At 45.0% G+C, this 23,219-nt stretch overlaps 1 protein-coding gene across 1 annotated transcript in view; it reads left to right on the top strand.

The window, feature by feature from the left end:
* Nucleotides 1-1,265: 1,265 nt before the first annotated feature.
* LOC126340110 (uncharacterized) overlaps nt 1,266-23,219 on the top strand; it is a 353,496-nt gene continuing 331,542 nt past the window's right edge. The window contains exon 1 of the mRNA XM_050001681.1: nt 1,266-1,438. Coding sequence (XP_049857638.1) covers nt 1,282-1,438 — 157 coding nt within the window. The 5' untranslated portion in view covers nt 1,266-1,281. The remainder of the gene's footprint in view (nt 1,439-23,219) is intronic.

Below are 23,219 nucleotides of genomic sequence, written 5' to 3'. Positions count from 1 at the left end.
GACTTTGATAAAGGTCGGATTGTAACCTATCGCGATTGTGGTTTATCGTATCGTGGCATTGCGGCTCGCGTTGGTCGAGATCCAATGACGGTTAGCAGAATAAGGAATCGGTGGCTTCAGGAGGGTAATACGGAACGCCGTGCTGGATCCCAACGGCTTCGTATCACTAGCAGTCGAGATGACAGGCATCTTAACCGCATGGCTGTAACGGATGGCGCAGCCCTGTCTCGATCCCTGAGTCAACAGATGGGGACGTTTGCAAGAGAACAACTATCTACACGAACAGTTCGACGACGTTCGCAGCAGCATGGACTATCAGCTCTGAGACCTTGTCTGCGGTTACCATTCACGCTGCATCACAGACAGAAGCGCCTGCGATGGTGTACTCAACGACGAACCTGGGTGCACGAATGGCAAAACGTCATTTTTTCGGATGAATCCAGGGTTCTGTTTACAGCATCATGATGGCCGCATCCGTGTTTGGCGACATCGCGGTGAACGCACATTGGAAGCGTGTATTCGTCATCGCCATACTGGCGTATCACCCGGTGTAGTGGTATGGGATGCCATCGGTCACACGTGACGACAGTTTGAACAGTGGACGTTACATTTGCGATGTGTTACGACCCGTGGCTCTACCCTCCATTCGATCCCTGCGAAACCTTACATTTCAGCAGGATAATGCACGACCGCATGTTGGAGTTCCTGTACGGGCCTTTGTGGATACAGAAAATGTTCGACTGCTGCCCTGGTCAGCACATTCTCCAGATCTCTCACCAATTGAAAACGTCTGGTCAATGGTGGCCGAGCAACTGGCTCGTCACAATACGCCAGTCGCTACTCTTGATGAACTGCGGTATCGTGTTGAAGCTACATGGGCAGCTGTACCTGTACACGCCATCCAAGCTCTGACTCAATGCCCAGGCGTATCAAGGCCGTTATTACGGCCAGAGGTGGTTTTTATGGGTAGTGATTTCTCAGGATCTATGCACCCAAATTGCGTGAAAATGTGTCACATGTCAGGTGTAGTATAATATGAATACCCGTTTATCATCTGCAATTCTTCTTGGTGTAGGAGTTTTAATGGCCAATAGTGTATTACCGGCTCGATGACATTACGTAGTGTTAAGAGCGGTGATGGGAATCGTTCGGCCAGCAGGCGAGATAACGGCGGTGGGACGCGGCGGAGGTGACGGCTGCGGCGGCCCGCGTGCCGCGGTCGGCCGCCACATAAAGCCGCGGCCCGCCGTCCCTGGGGCCAGTGCAGCCAGCGCCCCCGCCATGGCCGCCCCCAGCACCGCGCTCCTGTTCCTCCTGCTGGCGGCCGCCGCCACGTCGGCGACGGCGCAGTTGGCGTGGTGGCAGTCCGGCGTCGTCTACCAGATCTACCCAAAGTCTTTCAAGGACAGCGACGGCGACGGAGTCGGCGACCTCAACGGTGAGGCACCGGGCCACGCTTTTTCGACGTCTCACAAGACGTTATAACGGTCGCCTAGTCGTAGATATTGCTATAATCGCCCTATTTCACTCCCTTTTACGGAGCTTGTTAGCACTTGATGTTAGGTTGGCGCCATTAAAATGCATTGTGGAAATTGCTGCTGCTTGCTAGATCGTTGCTATGTCTCGAAGCTAAGGCTGGCCCTAAATCTGGTTGTCTGTCATGTTGAAACTGTCGCAGGTGTATGCCGGGTTGTTGGGCAGCTCTTTTAAGTATCTTATCCAGCTCTCTAGATTCCCTTCATTCGTAGTGAAAAACTGATGTTTTCCATTCTTACCCTTCATTATCACGGACTTAGCTAAGTAGTCCTTTCTATAGCTTCTCATTGTAGTGAGAACTGTGTACTATCGTTCTGGCTATAGTCCGCCTCCACCTTCTCTATCTGTTTATTTACGAATGATCTTTCCTCTCGCTTGATTGTTCACCTCATTTCTCTCGTAGATGACTTGTCTTTTATTTGGTTTTCATATTTGTTATTGCTCGACATTGCCTGTGTGGCTGTGCCATTAAAGCGGAGTTATTGAACGCAGTTTCCCTTAATTCCTTCACCAGCGAAGACGAATGGAATATTCCAGAATTTGAAACACGACCAGCTGCTAGCATGAGTTTCTCAGAAGTAGATACCTTAGGGGCTGCCAAGCAACTCAAATCGCTTGATACGGGCAAGTCTCCAGGTCCACATTGTTCCTTTCAGATTACGCTGATACAATAACTCCCTACTTAGCAATCATATACAACCGCTCGCTCACAGATAGATCTGTACCTACAGATTGGAAAATTACGCAGGTCGCACCAGTGTTTAAGAAGGGTAGTAGGAGTAATCCATCGAACTACAGGCCTATATCATTGACGTCGGTTTGCAGTAGGGTTTTGGAGCATATACTGTATTCAAACATTATGAATCACCTCGAAGGGAACGATCTATTGATACGTAATCGGCATGGTTTCAGAAAACATCGTTCTTGTGCAACGCAGCTAGCTCTTTACTCGCACGAAGTAATGACCGCTATCGACAGGGGATCTCAAGTTGATTCCGTATTTCTAGATTTCAGGAAAGCTTTTGACACCGTTCCTCACAAGCGACTTCTAATCAAGCTGCGGGCCTATGGGGTATCGTCTCAGTTGTGCGACTGGATTCGTGGTTTCCTGTCAGGAAGGTCGCAGTTCGTAGTAATAGACGGCAAATCATCGAGTAAAACTGAAGTGATATCAGGTGTTCCCCAGGGAAGCGTCCTGGGACCTCTGCTGTTCCTGATCTATATAAATGACCCTGGTGACAATCTGAGCACTTCTCTTAGGTTGTTCGCAGATGATGCTGGAATTTACCGTCTAGTAAAGTCATCCGAAGACCAGTATCAGTTACAAAGCGATTTAGAAGAGATTGCTTTATGGTGTGGCAGGTGGCAGTTGACGCTAAATAACGAAAAGTGTGAGGTGATCCACATGAGTTCCAAAAGAAATCCGTTGGAATTCGATTACTCGATAAATAGTACAGATCTCAAGGCTATCACTTCAACTAAGTACCTGGGTGTGAAAATTACGAACAACTCAAGTTGGAAAGGCCACATAGATAATATTGTGAGGAAGGCGAGCCAAAGGTTGCGTTTCATTGGCAGGACACTTAGACCTACATAGGTAGGAATGATTATCAAAATAAAATAAGAGAAATCAGAGCTCGAACAGAAAGGTTTAGGTGTTCGTTTTTTCCGCGCGCTGTTCGGTAGTGGAATGGTAGAGAGATAGCATGATTGTGGTTCGATGAACCCTTTGCCAAACACTTAAATGTGAATTGCAGAGTAGTCATGCAGATGTAGAAATCAACAAATATTTAAACTTCAAATATTTATTACTCTGGTGGCCATCTTAATTCCACTGTCCACCAAAGACAATGACACAACACAAAGTAGCACTTCTTTTACATGTTCTTTGCAATGATTATCCACCTCGAACAATAACACACATACACTATACCAAAGTGATATTCACACTCCGATCCCGACCCTTCTTGCTGCTTGTATTTATAACCTTGTCATAGTACTACTAAAAAGAGATATAGTTTATAAGTCACATGTACATCTGTTATCGTCATTTGTGCAGAAAAGTTATTAATTTATATCGAGTGACATAATCTAACAGCTTATAAAAATGACAGATAGATTTGTTGACTTGACAGAATAAGACTTTGTTACAAAAAGGCCGTTTTTTAGAAGTTTGTTAACTGACTTCTCTAATTTGCATAAATAAATAAATAACATGAATTATTAAGAATTGCATTTGTTTTCGTCTAAAACAGGAGTGGTTACGTGAATACTGAGTGAAAAGGGTCGTAGTGAACAATTAGGTTTCACTGGATGATTTTTATTCAAGGAGATCCAAAATACATTAGTTGACCACTATTTTACGTATTTCATATTAATTATTTAAGATGAACTTACTGTTGTTACATGATGACATTTGCTGTAACAGTGATCAAGTGATATTAACTTTTGCGTGGGTCAGTTATTCAGTATAATTTAATGGGTTGACTGTTTATGGAGATATGTTATGCAGTCGTTGTTAACATACACAATAACTTTTCTATAATCATAAATACTCGTTAAACTGGTTGAATTTGAAGGGTATCGCATTCTTCGGTAAAGTGAAGCCTGTAATAGGTTCCGTTACAGCCTCACCGGAGGACCAGGTGCGGTTTTCAACATACTCGACCCGTAGAGCACAGTGTACTTAGGAACGCACTATGCTTTTTGGTCGATACTTCAACGTAGCGAACGATTCTCGAATCACATAATGGAATAGGCACTATAGATCACCATAAGAAGTTCCTGCCGATTCCTACCTTTCTTGTAGTTTGTAGACACAAGTTTTAGGCAGGATTTGTAAATATTTCGAGTTCTACATATTTAAGTGCTGTATAACATATCACATCTTCGATTAGATCCTCACACTGCAAGCCATTCTGCCGGCCGATGTTGCCCAGCGGTTCTAGACGCTTCAGTCTGGAACCGCGTGACCGCTAATGTCGCAGTTTCGAATCCTGTCTCGGGCATGGATGTGTGTGATGTCTCTAGGTTAGTTAGGTTGAAGCAGTTCTAAATTCTATGGGAATGATGACATCAGCTGTTAAGTCCCATTGTGCTCAGAGCCATTGGAACCATTTGAAATCCATTCTTTATCCACAAATATGTGATTACTTTGCAATTTACAATTAAGTGCCTGGTATATGTTTCATCCAACCACCTTCAAGCCGTTTCTCTACATGATGATGATGTTTGGTTTGTGGGGCGCTCAGCTGCGCAGTTATCAGCGCCGATACAAATTCCCAACTTTTGCTGAGGAATGTTGATGAAATGATGAGGACAGTACAAAAACCCAGTCATATGGAGGCTGGTGAAAATCCCTGACCCCGCCGGGAATCGATCAAGGGACCCCGTGCTCGGGAAGCGAGAACGCGACCACGAGACCACGAGCTGTGGACATTTCTCTACAGTTCCACTCTCGAACAGTGTGTGGGAAAACGAATACTTAAATCTTTCCGTGCGAGCTCTGATTTATTTTATCTTATTACAATGTTCGTGTCTCGCTATGTTAGTAGTTACCAACAAAATATTTTTTGCCATCGGAGGAAAAAGTTTGTGATCGAAATTTCATGAGAAGATTCTGCTGCAGCGAAGATGTCTTTGTTTTAATGACTGCCACTCCAGTCCGTGTATCATATCCGTGGCATTTTCTCCCTAGTTTCCCGATGTACAAAACGTGCTGCCTTTTTTCTCAACTTTTTCAAAGTCTTGCGTCAGTTCCATCTGATGCGGATCTCACACATCACTGAAACACTCCAGATCGTTCCACTTTAACTTATTCCTTTATCTAATCCCTATGCGTTTAGTTGAGTATACATATTTTAGATTTGTGTGATTTACCGTGCAACTGAAATTTAGCGGATTATTTTTAATGCTCATGTTTATGGCCTCATACATGTCATGATTTAGCGTCAACTGCTATTTTCCGCACCATACAGATATCTTGTCTAACTCATTTTACATTTAGTTTTGATCATCTGATGACTTTATAAGACGATAAATGACAGCATCCTCTGCAAACAATGTATCGATGACTTTCCATCAGTTATTACGAACTGTCATCTTTCAGACAAGAAATCACGTATCCAGTCACAAAAGAGAGACGATATATCCTACGCACTTAGAAATCGCTTGTGTGAAACGATGTCAGAAGCCTTCTGGAAATCTAGAAATATGGATTCAATTTGAGATCACCTGTCATTACTTCGTGAGAATCAAGAGCTAGTTGCGTTTCACAAGAACGATATTTTCTCTATCCGAATTGGCTGTTTGTCAATACACCGTTTTCTTCGGGTTGTTTCATAGTCTTTGACCACAACATATAATCCAGTATCGTGCTGCAAAAATGGTTCAAATGGCTCTGAGCAATATGGGACTTAACTTCTGACATCATCAGTCCCCTAGAACTTAGAACTACTTAAACTTAACTAAACTAAGGACAGCAAACACATCCAAGCCCGAGGCAGGATTCGAAACTGCGACCGTAGCGGTCGCACGGTACCATACTGTAGCGCCTAGAACCGCTCGGCCACCCTGGACGGCTATCCTGCTGGATATCGACGTTAGTGATACCTGTCTGTAATACAGCGGTTGACTCCTATTTCCTTTCTTGAGTATTGGTGTGACTTGTGCAACTTTCCACTCTCTCGATACGGATCTTTCGACGACCGTGAGGTTGTATATGATCGATAACTATGGAGCTATTGCATCAGCCAACTCTGGAAGGAAGCTGAGTCATTTCCAATCTGGACCAGAAGCTTTGTCTTTCTTAAGTTTTTTTTTATATGCTTATAGGTTACGCATGGTGGCAGTTGTTTTTGGTTCTACAGTATATGCAGGAAAGTACTTCCAGTACCACTACAGTGGCGCCTTTTCTTTTCTACTCGCGTATGATGCGTGACACGAACGAATTTCGTTAATCTCCGATATGATCTCGAATATATTCGCGTTTCGCGACACGATTAATCGTGAAACATATGCGGGAGGAAGCAATATGTAACATCACTCATGTTGGGAAGTACGCTCATCGAATTTCTCCACTAAATCTGTCAGCCGGCCGTTGTGACCGAGAGGTTCTAGGTGCTTCAGTCTGAAACCACGCGACCGCTACGGTCGCAGGTTCGAATCCTGCCTCGGGCATGGATGTGTGTGATGTCCTTAGGTTAGTTAGGTTTAAGTAGTTCTAAATTCTAGGGGACTGATGACCTCAGGTGTTAAGTCCCATAGTGCTCAGAGCCATTTGAACCATTTGAACTAAACCTGTCACGCACAATGCGTCTGTTGTAGCGTTTGCCAAAGAAGTTTGAAGCGCGTGCTCGCAAAACCCTCGCGCTTACTAAAAGAACCCGTCACGAAACTTGCCGCTCTTCTTTGGATGTTCCCCAAGAGCAATATTCAAGAATCGGTCGAACTAGTATTTTGTGGTTCAGCTCTGTCGTGGATAAAGTACATTCATTTGTCGTACTTCGAACTCCTCTTAGCCTGATATACGCTTCTAGTACAACTAGTTAAATGTGCTCTTTCGCTTTAGGTCAGTAAGGAGGTAGATTTTCACACATGTTTCTGTTTCCAGTGACCTATTGTCAATAGTATAATCTAACAGTATTCGGTCTTTCCACATATTTTAGCGCTGTGTTACCTTATGTACGTTCATATTCAATGCCAGTAACTCACTACAACAAGCTTCGGTCCTTGACGTGACTAAATGCGTATCACTGCAGCTTTCTGTCGTTGGAGCTCTCCTAAACATTACAGCATTATCCACGAATAATTTCAGGTATGTTCTAAATTAGTCTAGGATATCATTTATACAGACCATGAACAGCAGTGGCCCTATGAACCTCTCTTGAGGTACGCCCGAGGTTGCTTTTACTTCTGATGATAGCAGACTTATCGTAGACGTCTAAGTAATTGTAACTCATCTGTCAGGTTCGAACCACTGAGTGCGAAACATGTGAATGTCTAACAGATGTGTTTAGGAAAAGTTGAACTGTAACATACAATAATGGGTCGGCCGACGTGACATATTTACGATATAAACCCAACTCCTGTATTCCAAAAGAAATGAAGGATCGAGAGCCTAGACTTTGACAAAAGAATAAGCTTACAGGAAAAATTAAAAGAGGAATTGCAGAAAAAATTAATATATCTTTACTTGGCTGTTCCTCAGTTGTTCGTTTAATAATACCGTATTGCATACTGACAGTGAATCAAAACTAGAAATTTATTTTCGCTGTACTAAGTTAGTTGTCCTACCGTCATCGATTGTTATTTAATACTGTGTAAATATGAATGAACTAGAAAAAAATTAAAGTACACGAAAACAGTTTTTTAACTAAAACTGATTTTCATCGAGAAAACAAGTTTAGAAGATGTAGAATTATTATTTTTCCTCAGGTCACTCGAAATTTACAAGTGTATTATGTTATATTTTCTTAATGTATTGAGACTATGAAAATAATATCGTAAACGATAGTCAGTACTTTCGTTCGAGTAAAATTACATAGCACTCGTAGCTTCAAGGTGGTAACTATTTAACTTATTTTAAAAATTATCCAACCCCACACTCGTTAGCTGTTAAAATATGAACTGACGCTACCGTCAATCTGTTACCCATCTCCATTGACAACGTCCAGAATATACGCAGTTGCGTCGTCATTCAACCATGGGGTACCTGGTCCCAGAATATGATCTATCGTCATAGTTTTACCAACAAAGAAATATGGCCTACTGTTTGTAGTTACTGACCACCGGAAATAACGCTTTTTCCTCTGCCAGAATTTGGTGACCACTCCACAGTGTCGCCAAAGCAAAGAGAAGATGTGACACTCATGATGTTGATGTATCTGCGATGTGACCTGTGCATTAACCAGTACGCCACCTGGTTATGTGCCTGTAAATGCTTGTATCTGGATAGAAATGGAAGATCGCTGTTGTTATCTCTCTGTCTATTTCTTTCTCTGTATGTGCATGTGTGTGTGCATGTGTGTGTGTGTGTGTGTGTGTGTGTGTGTGTGTGTGGGTGTGTGTGTGGGAGTGAGAGTGAGAGGAACAGAGAGAGAAAGACAATTTGAGAGGGACTGAGAGTTGGAGGAAGAGGGAGGGGGTGAAGTGGAGGATGGTGATGGAGAGGCAGAGAGAGAGAGAGAGAGAGAGAGAGAGAGAGAGAGAGAGAGAGAGAAAAGTGAGAAAAATTTCATGTGAGGGAGGGAAGGAAGGAGGGGAGAGTAGCGAAGAAAGGGAGAACGAGAGGGTTAGGGAGTGATGGAGGGAAGGAGAGAGGTGTGACGAAGTGCAAATGGAAGGTGTGTGTGTGTGTGTGTGTGTGTGTGTGTGTGTGAGAGAGAGAGAGAGAGAGAGAGAGAGAGAGAGAGAGAGAGAGAGAGAAGGGAGGAGGAAGGGAGTGAGGAAGCGAAAGAGGGGGAGAGTGGAAAGAGAAAATGGAGGGGAGAGAATGAAAAGGAGAGACAGAGGAAGAAATGGAGAGAAAGAGGGCAGAAGAGAAGTAGAGAGGTATGAGGGAGAGCGACAGGAAGAGGGAGAGGGAGAGAGAGAGTAGGAAGACAGTGGGAGAGATGAGGTAGAAAAAGAGGGGAAGAGGAAGAGAGTGAGGAATGGAGGCAAGAGGAAGGAAAGCAAAAGAAAAAGAGAAACAGATGAATAGGAAGAAAGAGAGAACAAATGTATGTGTTAACGAATATATTTCTGAATTTTACTATTAACACTGAGAAAGTGAACCAATTTGACAAGTAAGACTGAGGAAGTGTACCATGGTAACCGACGTCCAGTATTTTTCCACTGCTGTTTCTTGTTAATACATGATGCTTTGAAAGTCGTTTTACCAGGTCGTCACATACTGTGACATTATCTTACTGCGATAGTGATAAATGAGCTTTCATTACGAAGACGTTAGAAAATAACTACTAGTGTAGTTAGCTTGTGCTATCGTAAGGTCTGCTGTGCAAGGCTAACTTTAAGTAGCAGTATTTACAGTATTTCTGTCCATGGTGTTTCGCGGAAATGCAGCAAAACTACTGCTTGTGGTTCGAGAAACGCAGCGACTTATTCCACCGGCTGCAGTAGTGCCCTAGCACGTTTCAGTCAGGTCCTGTGCTAAGGCTTGTTGCGATCTCTTGCGAAACAGGAAGTCCTCTTTGCACCCACAATATCACAACAAAGCGGTCATTGTGCACGCAATTGAAGAACTATGTCACTTGCTCCGCGAGAGAACGTGTCGGGCCAAGCTAGGGATAGGTTACTCACGTCGATGTCTGCGATGTAGTTACACTACTGCCAGAATCGCTTCTCTGAATGTCACAATGACACCACGTTACCGCAATGTCAACCCTTCGTGCTGAAAACGCTGTGCCTGCGCATGCTAGCAGTAAATCTAATAGTATCAAACACTGAAATACATACAAGCTTTAACACTTGTACTCCATCGCACGTAACACGAGATTTCTTTAACACGTGCAATAACGTTATCTCCTTACTGTCAGAATGGACGTGACCATGTGTGTTGCCTAACATACCGTACAGGGCTTGCTTGGGGCCATTTGGAGACGAGTTTAAAGGTATTCGTAATGAATCATCCTGGCAGATTAAAATTCGATGCCCTTCGTGGCCAAACGCCATTCAAGCACGTCTCGCGACCCGTCGTCACATCTTTACTTGCGCCAGTAACTGTTCTCGCACCTTCGGTAGAGCACTTATCCTGAAGATTTTAAATTCGACTTGCAGTTCTAGATACAGGTTTAATCAGGTAGGAAGTTTCAGGTCAGCACACACTCCGGTGCAGGATGAAGCTTCATTCTGGGTGTTTGTAATGTTTTTATATTGAATGAATTTGGATTGATTATAACCAACCAGACGATCGACAGTCCACTAGGTCATAGGATATTGTAAACTTCGGCGTCTAGGTCACTCATCACTTGTTCAGTGATTGTGGCCAAACCTACCAAGTGCTATGCGGCAACTGCATATCATCTCACCTAACGCCTTAAAAACTGTCACTTGTGAATGGAGAGAAATTAATATCAGCTTGTCTACTACCGTTATCTAGAATGTGTTTCCTCATAGTAATGCATACTTCTACTACTAATTATTCAAAACTAGATGCACTTTTGCATTAACTTTGCCTACTAAGTTAAAAACAAAGAAATAAGCACAGGTAGAAACGTCATTTTACGGCAGCTGACCATAGGAAAAAAAACAGTAGGTACAACGAACGGATATACGAGGGTAACCCAATTATTATTCGCAAAGTAGTTATACAATTTTATTGTAATCAAATAGGAAACTTACAAGAACATCATTTTTCGACATAGTTTCGTTGCTTTTCAACACACTTGGTCCATCGTTGTACAAGCTTCCTGGTGCTCTCATAAAAGAAGGTCCTCGGTTGAGATGCGAACCAGGGATGCACCGCTTCTTTCAGTGCTTCGTCCGAGGCAAATCGACGGCCCCTTAAGGCCTGTTTGAGTGGACCAAACAAGTGACAATCAGAAGGGTCAAGATGGGGACTAGCCGGCCGCGGTGGCCGGGCGGTTCTAGGCGCTCAGTCTGGAACCGCGCGACCGCTACGGTCGCAGGTTCGAATCGTGCCTCGAGCATGGATGTTTGTGAGGTCCTAAGGTTAGTTAGGTTTAAGTAGTTCTAAGTTCTAGGGGACTGATGACCATAGATGTTAAGTCCCGTAGTGCTTTGATCGGGACTATGTGGAAGATGACCCAGTACTTCAAATTTGAATTTATGGAGCGTTTCAGCAAAGTGAGCAGCAACACAACACCTTTGGACAGCAATCCTTGGCGTTTGCTTCGATTTGCAGACTTAAGCCTGGCAGTAAGCATCTCAGTGTAACGTACACTGTTTATTGTTGTGCGCTTTTCCCCATAATGTTCCAGTACTGGACCTTCGCATCCCAAAACACCGTAAGCATCAATTTTCCTTCGTACGGTTGGGTCTTGAACTTTCCCTTGCACGGCGAATTGGATGTTTCCATTCCATACTCTGCCATTTACTCTCCGCGGCTCGTAGTGATGGATCCATGTTTCGTCACCAGTAATGGTGCTGTCTAAGAAGTTGTCTCCTTCGTTACCATAGCGATCCAAATGTTTTTGCAGATGTCCAAGCGCGTTTGTTTATGCAAATGTGGTTTTGGGACCCATCTTGTACAAACTTTATGAAACCCAAGACTGTTTTATGTGATTTCGTAGGCAGAACCGTGACTAAGTTGCAGAAGATATGCCACTACGTCAATAGTTAATCGTCTGTCTAAGAAAATCATCTCACGTGAACTCCCAATGGTTTCTTCGTTTGTGGCGGTAAACGGTCTTCCGGCTCCTTCATCGTGCGTAACACTTGTGCAACCATTTTGGAATTTTTCAATCCATTCGTAGACCCTCCGTTTTGGAAAAACACTGTTCTGGCACTGTATCAAATGTCTTCGATTAATTCTGACCACAAAAAACGGATCACTGAACGTTGCTCTTCTTTGGTCCAAATAGACAGCGGAGCAGCCACGATCAACAGCACGGCAGGGATAACGAAACTAACATAGCACAAATGATAATTAAATTGACACCCTAGCTTCAAACAGGCGTTGATACACATCATTGGGGAGATGTTGAAAATGGGTGCCCCGACCGGGACTCGAACCAGGGATCTCCTGCTAATGTGGCACACGCTCTATCCATCTGAGCCAACGAGGGCATGGAGGATGGTGTGCACCTGCAGGGACACATCCCTTGCATTCACCCCGTGAGACCCACATTCCCAACATGTCCAAACCATTACATTCGTAGGGCGCCTATTACATGTTTGCCCATGACACTCATTACTCGTGGCAGATTAATCTACCAAGTCCCGTCTATTAGGCGCACTACGAATGTAGTGGTTTGGAGGTGTTGGGAATGTGGGTCTCACGGGGAGCGTGGAAGGGATAAGCCCCTGCAGGCGCACTATCCTCTGTACTCTCGTTGGCTTAGATGGATAGAGCGTGTGCCATGTAAGCAGGAGATACCAGGTTCGAGTCCCGGTCGGGGCACACATTACCAACACGTCCCCAGTGATGTATGTCAGCGCCTGTTTGCAGCTAGAGTGTTGATTTAATTATCATTTCATTCTAGAGAAGCTGTACGGTCTTTATTGGTATCTGTTCTTTCGGGAACAGATACTACCTTCATATATAACAAACCTAGCAGCTTGAAAACTGGAAAGATATAACAACAAATAAACAAAGCATGCTCATCGACGTAAAACAACAAAAATTCCAAAATAACCAAGAATTTAATTAAATGCGGATAATAATTGACTTACCCTCGTACATTGGTGTCCGAAACTTGAGGACGAAAGTAACTTTCGCATGATGTGTCGCTGCTAAGTAACATAGCTAGATGAAACTTGGACCATACTCAGAAATAATTATTTCAGTGTAGTACCGAAGGTACATGAAAAAAACTGTGAGGCGAAAAGAAATGACACTGTTATTGAAAGACAATAATTACACTGAAGTTACCGCGATTAATGATGGGCGCCTGGAGATTACAAAAGGTGGGAGATGATACTCAATAGGGTATCTGGTCACAACGGACCGCATTGCATGCCCCGCAACGTGCTACCACGTTAGCCAGAAGGTTGATAAGGAGGTCTTGTGGTAGGTCATTTCTGTTCCTCTGCCAGAGCGGTTGACAACTGATGCATGTTCGCTGCTCCATCTGGTCACGTCTCATCAACGCATCCCACACGTAGTCGATGGAATTTAACTCGGGGTGAACACACAGACCAGACTATGCGCCTTATACCCTTTTGTTCCGAGACATCCTTCATCTGTCCTCTTTGATACAGTCGCGCGTTGTCACCCCCAAAAATAGACACACAGCTGGGTAGAGCACTGAAAAGATGCGAATGGAAAAGGTCTACAGCGTCACAATAACACTGAACAGTTAGTGAACCATGATTAAAAATTTCGAGGTCAGTACGTTCCCACACCATAGCTTCTAGATCAACAAAACGATCATGTTCGACAATGTTTTTTAGAGTATTGCGTTTCCACCTCTCGCCATATAAGGGTATGTAATGCACCCAGGAGCATTCTAGACTTACTTACACATCCCAGAAACCCATCTCTGTGAGATTCATAGAATACTACTGACACTTACTTACACATCCCAGAAACCCATCTCTGTGAGATTCATAGAATACTACTGACGTAAGAGCACCTAAGAAGCCGACCGCGGAAGTTGCGCAATGTGTCGTCACCCACACGTAAGGCGAGAATCAAGGTCAACGCCGTGGATCATGGCTGGCGCGAAGATTCTCACACTTTGATGCTAACAGCTGTCCTTTGTCACCTGCTGGCAACTTTAGCCTCCCGCAAAGGTTGCCGCCTACATAGTCGGTGTCGCTAAAACATTCCTGTGCGGTTCCGTTTGACACGCAGCAGTCGCCAAAACGAACCACACAAAAGCTAGCACTACAACAGCCCTCAGATGAAATGTGTGCGCTTTGTACACACTGTGTTGAATCTATAACAAACGGAATACTCTTCTTTTAAAGAATTTCTTACATAATAGTACCCAGTACACTATCCTCGATGGCGAGTGTTCCTAGAGACAAGGGTACAATGGTTCAAATGGCTCAGAGCACTATTGGACTTAACATCTGAGGTCATCAGTACCCTAGAACTTAGAATTACTTAAACCAAACTACCCTTAGGACATCACACACATCCATGCCCGAGGCAGGATTCGAAACTGCGACCGGAGCGGTCGCGCTGTTCCAGCCCGTAGCGTCTAGAACCGCTCGGCCACACCGGCCAGCAGACAAGGGTATCTCAGTACTGTACCAGGGAAGCGTGAGAGGATCGCTGTCGTGCTCTGTGTACGTAAATCACCTGGCGGACAGGGTGAGGAGCAATGTGTGGCTGTTTGCTGATGGGGTTGGGACGTACGCTGTCGAGCGACTCTAGAAGGAAAGAATACTTCTTAGACATAATTTCCAGTTGGTGTGATAAATGGTAGCAGGATCTGAATGTAGGAAAATGTAAGTTAATGCAGATGAGTAGGAGAAAATGCCGTGATATTCGAATGCAGTATTAGTAATGTGCTGCTTCACACAGCCACGTCGGTTAAATATCTAGGAGTAATGTTGCAAAGCGATATGAAATGAAAACGAGCATGAAAGGATTGTAATAAGAAAGTCGAATGGTCGACTTCAGTTTCTTTCTAGAGTTGTAGGAGAGATAGGTCATCTGTGAAGGAGACCGCTGGGGCGGTACATTCTTCAGTAGTGCTCGAGAGTCTGGTATCCCTATGGAGGTCCAATTAAAGGAGGACGTCAAAGCAATGCAGAGGCAGGCTGCTACATTTGTTATCGGTAGGTTCGATGAGCACGCGAGTATTCGGAGGAGCTTCGTGAAATCAAGTGGAAACCCTGGAGGGAAGACAACGTTCTTTTGAGAAAATTTAGAGAAATGGCATTTGAAGCTGCCTGAATAACAATTCTCTTGTCACCAACGTACAATTCGCGTAAGGACCACAAAGATAAGAGAGGAGAAATTAGAATTCGTGTGGAGGCATCTAGCCAGTCGTTTTTCCCTCGCTCTGTTTGCGAGTGGAACAGGAAGGTATGTGACTAGTAGCGGTACCAGGCACCCTCCATCACGCACCGTATGATGGCTTGCGGAGTGTCTGAAGATGTAGATGAAGGCTGTTCAAAAGTCGACCTCCATGATTACAGTAGTGTGTACAGCAGCGCACACTGACACACTCGAAACGGAGTGTTGCGTACTACTTCCGCAACTGTGACAATCCTAGAAACCCATTTCATCGCCCAGAGTTTCGTAGACTAGGCTTTTCATATTCCTCCAGACGAAGCAGTCAATTGGTGTCATGTATGGAGACTGAGCAGGCCACGAAACAGATGCGCGACCGGTTCGAACGAAATGTAATTACTTCGACAAACCACCAGGCAGCACACGTCCCTTAAACGAAAATACCCGTACAGTAATTCGGAGTTAGTTGCTTCCAGTCCTCATGATGGTGGGACGTATTTTTACGGACAGTATTTGGTCACAAAGAAGCGGGGTAGTGGTGACGTAAGATTCCTGACCTCCAGATTTTGTGCCAATGCCCTGAATTAAATTTCAAAACTCTCTACAGTGTCTCATTAACTGAAGATCTGTGACATTGTTGGTTGTGATCCGACTGTTGGACGGTCCACCTGGGTACTGTTTGAAAGGAGTAATCTATTTGCCAGCACCTGGTTTCATCTTCCTTATCAAAAATGGTTCAAATGGCTCTAAGCACTATGGGACTTAACATCTGAGGTCATCAATCCCCTAGACTTAGAACTACTTAAACCCAGTTAACCTAAGTACAATACACACATCCATTCCCGAGGCAGGATTTGAACCTGAAACCGTAGCAGCAGCTCGGTTCCGTACTGAGGCGCCTAGTAACGCACGGGCACAGCGGTTGGCAATCTTCCTTTTCAATAAGTACTGTTTGAAAGGAGTAATCTATTGGTTGGCAATCTTCCTTTTCAATAAGTACAACACATACACACACACAGCCATTGCGATCACGTACCCTCAACAATCTCTCGCACTTTAGAAGCAATTGTCATACAACGCTAGGATAGAGGCTGTTATGTGCGAGTGAAGAAAACCCATTCCGATTCGCTACTTGCAATCTGGGTGTCCCAGTCGACAGTGCATTACGACTTTTCCATTTTTTCCTGTAGGATGAGAGCTATCATCGAGCGTGATGATGAAATAATTATGATGGGCCAGGAATAATTTCCAGTTTTCTACTTGAAAGGCTCTCCTCTCCAAACCATAGACCACCTCAGAAATTTACCCACCGAAGACGGAGGACAAGATTCTAAAATTTCCGTTTTCAAAATAACTGAACTTGCGAGTTTTGATATGCACTGGAAGACAAAAACCGACATACCACAAAGGAATTATCGAATCTGACGGAAATCAGTAGACATGATGTATATGTACAAATAATTTCAGAAAAGATGGCTGATTTATTCAAGAGAAAGAGCTTTACAAACCGAGATAGTCAGTGCCTCTGTAGTCCACATGTGGACTAGTTTTTCGGCTTGGCATTGATTGGTAGAGTTGTTGCGTGACCTGCTGATGAATATTATACCAAATTATGTCCAATTCGCGTGTATATCGTCCAACTCCCGACCTGGTTGGAGATCCTTGCGCATAACGCTCGAAACTTTCTCAACTGGGGAGAGATCTGGCAACCTTACCGATTAGGGTGAGTTTGGCAAGACCGAAAAAAAGTAGTAGAAACTCTCACTGTTTGGGGGTGGGCATTATCTTGCTGAAACGTAAGTGCACGATGACTTTCCACGAAGGGGAACAAAACGGGCACTGGATATCGTCCACGTACCACTGAGCTGTTAGAGTGCCGCGGATGACCACCAAAGCTTCCTTGATACGAAAAGCAATGGCACTCCAGACCATCACTCCTGATTGTCGGACCGCATCGCAGGCGACTGTCACGGTGGTGTCACTCCATTGTACAGGGCATCTCCAGACAGGTTTTCGACTTCGAATCTCATTGTCCGGAGTAGAATGTCTTCAATTATGAGTCCCGCTTCGAACTGAGCACCGATGACCAGGAAAGAAATTCCCAGACATCGATGGGATACCAACCTGGCTGGCCGGCCGAAGTGGCGGAGCGGTTCTAGGCGCTTCAGTCTGGGATCGCGTTACCGCTACGGTCACAGATTGGAATCCTGCCTCGGGGATGGGTGTGTGTGATGTCCTTAGGTTAGTTAGGTTTAAGTAGTTCTAAGTTCTAGGGGACTGATGACCACAGATGTTAAGTCCCATAGTGCTCAAAGCCATTTGAACCAACCTGGCTGTCGCTAACAAAACGACCCAACAACCAGGATTGGTGGTCTGGGGCAGTATTTCGTACCATAGCAAGACCCTTTTGGTTGTCATTTGTGGCATCGTTACAGCACAGGTGCCCGTCGACAATACTCTACCCCCCGTTTTGTTGCCCATCATGGCAAGCCATCCTAAGCTCGTATTTCAGCAAGATAATGCCTGCCCACATATAGTGAGAGTTTCTACTGCTTGTCTTCGTGGTTATCAAATCCTCCCTGGCGCGCAAGATCGCCGCATCTCTCCCCATTGAGAACGTTTGGAGCATTATGGACAGGACAATAAAAACCATCTCTGGACTTTGGCAATCTAAGACGCCAGTTGGACAGAATTTGGTACAACATCTCTCAGGAGATCATCCCAACAATTCTATTGATCAATACTTGATTAAGAGCCAGAAGTGAACCAATGCATTAGAGACTTGCTCAATTTGTGAAGCTCTTTCTCTTGAATTAATCATCATTTTTCTGAAACTAAAATCATCTATTTTTCTGTACATAAACATCACGCCTACTTTCCTTCTGATTCAGATAATTCCTTTATGGTATGTCACTTTTTTTTCTCAGAGTATATGTTATACCACGTACGAATCACAGGATTGTTATTATGTCTCAATGGCTATCCATGAGGATTGGACTACTCCAAGGCGCCTGGCAACCTGCGTATGAATGTAAGAAAGATGAATTTAATAGTACCTCTATTAAAATTACTTATCGATTGACGGGACAGGGGGGGGGGGGGGGTCAGTGTTGCCAGCTGCAGGCACCCACGTTTAGCAAGGCAGTGCATAAAACAGGCAACATTTAGAGCATGTGCGGCTCGAGAAAGAACTAGGATTGGATGGCGGCTGGCCTATACTATTCTACTTGCTAAAAAGTCAACCACAAAGTACTTTTAATCGGAGTATAACAGAAGTTTATATTTCTTACACAAAGATGTCATCTTCTCTGATAGAAAGTATTGAGAAAGGATAAAATGAGGCATTCGATAACGCAGCGCAGGATGCGTTCCCTTGTGACTCACTTTCGCTTCCATGTTTTTCACTCTCTGCTTTACACAGTAACAAAGGAAGACGAGAAATAAACTTGTTTTGTGCCATCTGACTTACACTGCTGCCTTTATCGCAGTACTGACGTCAATATGACTGTGCGGTGTACGTGTTGGGACAACCCAAGGGGAGTTGTTTGATGTGTACGCGCTCGCTTAAGAAGGCTTTAGGCGATATGCCCTATAAAACTACTCGAGTCGACATAAATCAAGTGACATGACCGGTATTTTTTTATTACTAACTGCTGCTAACTTGAATTAATTGACATAGCTCTTTATTGTATTTACCGCTCCGAGAGCCGAAGTAATATTCTGTGTTACTGATCACTGAAATACTATGTGTAGTTTATTTTGGAATAATTTATTGACCTGCTAGCCTCATAAAAAACGGTGTTCCATGCTGTCTAAATCGGAAAGGAGCCGGTAGCGACCGCCAGCATTCGAATACATTTTTCTAAATTATTGTTTCAAGGCAAGTACAGACCACCAGAAAAGTTCGACAACGATATGGAGTACTTTTTACAAGATGAGTCCTAAATCGGGGCACCTCCTGGCTGTCAGCCACCTGTATAAATATCTAAATTCAGAGATGGAAACAACGTGCTGTGCTCTTGGGAAAAGCTAAAAAAACGTAGACAATAACAACTGACGGGTTATTCTGAATATTTAAGACTTTCGGCAGTGTCACACATTTTTTTGTGTTGCAGACGCAGATTTTTTTACACCAAGTCATTGCTGCTACTGAAACGAGCACATAGGCCCTACGTATTACAGTGTTCCTTGCTTTCGTGGCCAGCCTGCCGTCTGACGTGTGAAAGTGAACAATTTCCACATCCCGTGGTGGGTACGGGGGATCGAGAGAATAAAATAGTATTACTCTGTTTCAACACTGTTCTACGAAGGTTCGCATTCACTTTGTGTTTAGGTCTGTGCAAATACATTCTAAGACAAGAAAACACGACGCACCACGAATGATTTATACTGATTGGACTGAAGTAGAATAAAATGTACATTGTGTGATCAAAAGTAGCCAGGCACCCGCTAAAATACGTGTTTTTCGTATTACGTGCATTGTACTGCCACCTACTGCCAGGTAGAGCTTGGCAGTGTGCGGACGGGCATTGTCTTGCTGAAATGTAAGCCAGGGATGGCTTGCCACGAAGGGCAACACAACTGGACGAAGTACATCATCGACGTATTGCTGTGTTGTAAGGTGCCGCGCGTAACAACCTAAGCTGTTGTATGGCACTCAGACCTTCACACACTCAGATTGGTATCCCACCGCTGTCCGCAGGTATCCAGACACGTCGCCGATCAGCGGTGTTCAGTTCGAAGCGGGAGTCATCACTGAAGACAATTCTACTCCAGTCAATGAGATTACAGTACGAATGTGCCCGACACCACAGTAAACGGGCATTGTGATGTACAGAGGTTAATGATAACCGGCGCAAAGACCGCTGAGAACTGCGCCTCTAGTCTGAGTCCTTGGCTTCACAGTAGCACCCGCTGCACGTAGGATCCGTGGCTCTGGGTGCCTCTGTAACAATTGTTCGGTCGTCACTACCATTCCTGCTAACATCGGCGGATAATGGCATCGCTTCTATTCACATTACTACAACTGGCGTCTTTGAGCCCACGTACACGTCGCCGGCCGCGGTGGTCTCGCGGTTCTAGGCGCGTAGTCCGGAACCGTGCGACTGCTACGGTCGCAGGTTCGAATCCTGCCTCGGGCATGGATGAGTGAGATGTCCTTAGGTTAATTAGGTTTAAGTAGTTCTAAGTTGTAGGGGAGTGATGACCACAGCTGTTAAGTCCCATAGTGCTCAGAGCCATTTGAACCATTTGAACCCATCTACACGTCCACTCTCAAATACTGACAGACACGTATATTGTTCGCGACCCGGTCTGCGAGGCATAGTTACTGTCTAGCTGAGAACACGGAGAGAAATTCGCCAAGACTTTACGCCCTGGTATCGACATGACCTCATTATACACTCCTGGAAATGGAAAAAAGAACACATTGACACCGGTGTGTCAGACCAATCATACTTGCTCCGGACACTGCGAGAGGGCTGTACAAGCAATGGTCACACGCACGGCACAGCGGACACACCAGGAACCGCGGTGTTGGCCGTCGAATGGCGCTAGCTGCGCAGCATTTGTGCACCGCCGCCGTCAGTGTCAGCCAGTTTGCCGTGGCATACGGAGCTCCATCGCAGTCTTTAACACTGGTAGCATGCCGCGGCAGCGTGGACGTGAACCGTATGTGCAGTTGACGGACTTTGAGCGAGGGCGTATAGTGAGCATGCGGGAGGCCGGGTGGACGTACCGCCGAATTGCTCAACACGTGGGGCGTGAGGTCTCCACAGTACATCGATGTTGTCGCCAGTGGTCGGCGGAAGGTGCACGTGCCCGTCGACCTGGGACCGGACCGCAGCGACGCACGGATACACGCCAAGACCGTAGGATCCTACGCAGTGCTGTAGGGGACCGCACCGCCACTTCCCAGCAAATTAGGGACACTGTTGCTCCTGGGGTATCGGCGAGGACCATTCGCAACCGTCTCCATGAAGCTGGGCTACGGTCCCGCACACCGTTAGGCCGTCTTCCGCTCACACCCAACATCGTGCAGCCCGCCTCCAGTGGTGTCGCGACAGGCGTGAATGGAGGGACGAATGGAGACGTGTCGTCTTCAGCGATGAGAGTCGCTTCTGCCTTGGTGCCAATGATGGTCGTATGCGTGTTTGGCGCCGTGCAGGTGAGCGCCACAATCAGGACTGCATACGACCGAGGCACACAGGGCCAACACCCGGCATCATGGCGTGGGGAGCGATCTCCTACACTGGCCGTACACCTCTGGTGATCGTCGAGGGGACACTGAATAGTGCACGGTACATCCAAACCGTCATCGAACCCATCGTTTAACCATTCCTAGACAGGCAAGTTCCCTTGCTGTTCCAACAGGACAATGCACGTCTGCATGTATCCCGTGCCACCCAACGTGCTCTAGAAGGTGTAAGTCAACTACCCCGGCCAGCAAGATCTCCGGATCTGTCCCCCATTGAGCATGTTTGGGACTGGATGAAGCGTCGTCTCACGCGGTCTGCACGTCCAGCACGAACGCTGGTCCAACTGAGGCGCCAGGTGGAAATGGCATGGCAAGCCGTTCCACAGGACTACATCCAGCATCTCTACGATCGTCTCCATGGGAGAATAGCAGCCTGCATTGCTGCGAAAGGTGGATATACACTGTACTAGTGCCGACATTGTGCATGCTCTGTTGCCTGTGTCTATGTGCCTGTGGTTCTGTCAGTGTGATCATGTGATGTATCTGACCCCAGGAATGTGTCAATAAAGTTTCCCCTTCCTGGGACAATGTATTCACGGTGTTCTTATTTCAATTTCCAGGAGTGTATTATCCTCGCCAACTGTGAGATGAAATTGCACTGCAGCGTCAAATATTAATCAATCGGCCACCAAGGTTTACGATTTAGCATTTTTGATACCTGTATGAATATCGATTTGTATTTTTTTTCTTAGAGTGTACTTAGGTGCGTCGGAGGAAACTGTTTGATTTCCCGTGAACGTTGTGACAACGAAACGAACATAAATTATGAAACGATTGCTGTTTCTTATTGTGGTCGTCCACATTATGCTAGAACCTAAATCTTGGTTTGACGTGTATATAGAAAGAAATTTATAGAAATGTATGGGAATCATGTTGTGAATGCAGAAGGCAGAGGTGAATTTCTACTTCATCCTTGCCCTTGTGTTCTGTGTCCGATTGTAATCTTCTCACTGACGGGACCTTAACTGTTTTTCTTCGTCATATGCTGATGAGAAGAATCATTGAGACCATTAACTTAATAGCGTCTTGATCCACCTCTGAATGCAATGGCAGCAGTAGTTGGTGCATGACAAGGATTTGACAAATTCTTGGTAAGCTGCCGGGGGAAGATGTATACGCACCAGGCCCTGCAATTAGGGATCGGCGGTGTTCGGACGCGAAGCTAGTGCTTGATAGCGTCCCAGATGTGGTCCATCGGATTCTGATAAGGTGAACTTGATAGCCAAGATATCAACCTGAGTTCACCGTCATACTCATAAACACACTGTATCACCGTTCCGGCCTTGAGTCTCAGAAGCTGAAAGATGTTTCTTAAGAAAGAGAGACTTCTGCACATTAGGTAGGAAACAAAACATAGGGTCACGGGTAGAGGTAATCTGAGTGAAACACGTTTTACTGTAAGGAGAGCAATGCATGCCTTCAACGATTACCGTAGCAGTACATTGTCAAAAGATCTTTGAAAACCCCAAGGAAACTCTGAACTTATGTAGATGCTGTTAGTGGACCAAACTTTGTGTCCAGTCCCTAATGAATGAGACAGGAAATAAAATCGAGGGTATCAAAGCAAAAGCTGAAATCCTTAACTCCGTTTTCTAACGTTCCTTCACAAAGGAAAACCCAGAACAGTTGCCCCAGTTTAATACTCCTACTACTGAAAAGGTGAGTGAAATAGGTATTAGTGTCAGAAGTGTTGAAATCGTTAAAACCGAACAAAGCTTCAGGGGGCGACTGAATCCCTATTACATTCACAAAACCACCATCCAGTATTCTAGAAATCGATTTGTTGGAGAATATTCTAAGCGCAAACACAATGAGCTATCTTGAACAGAATGACCT

This window comes from Schistocerca gregaria, chromosome 1 (genome assembly GCF_023897955.1).
Source record: "Schistocerca gregaria isolate iqSchGreg1 chromosome 1, iqSchGreg1.2, whole genome shotgun sequence".
NCBI lineage: Eukaryota > Metazoa > Arthropoda > Insecta > Orthoptera > Acrididae > Schistocerca > Schistocerca gregaria.
This window is presented reverse-complemented; position numbering and strand designations above follow the sequence as displayed.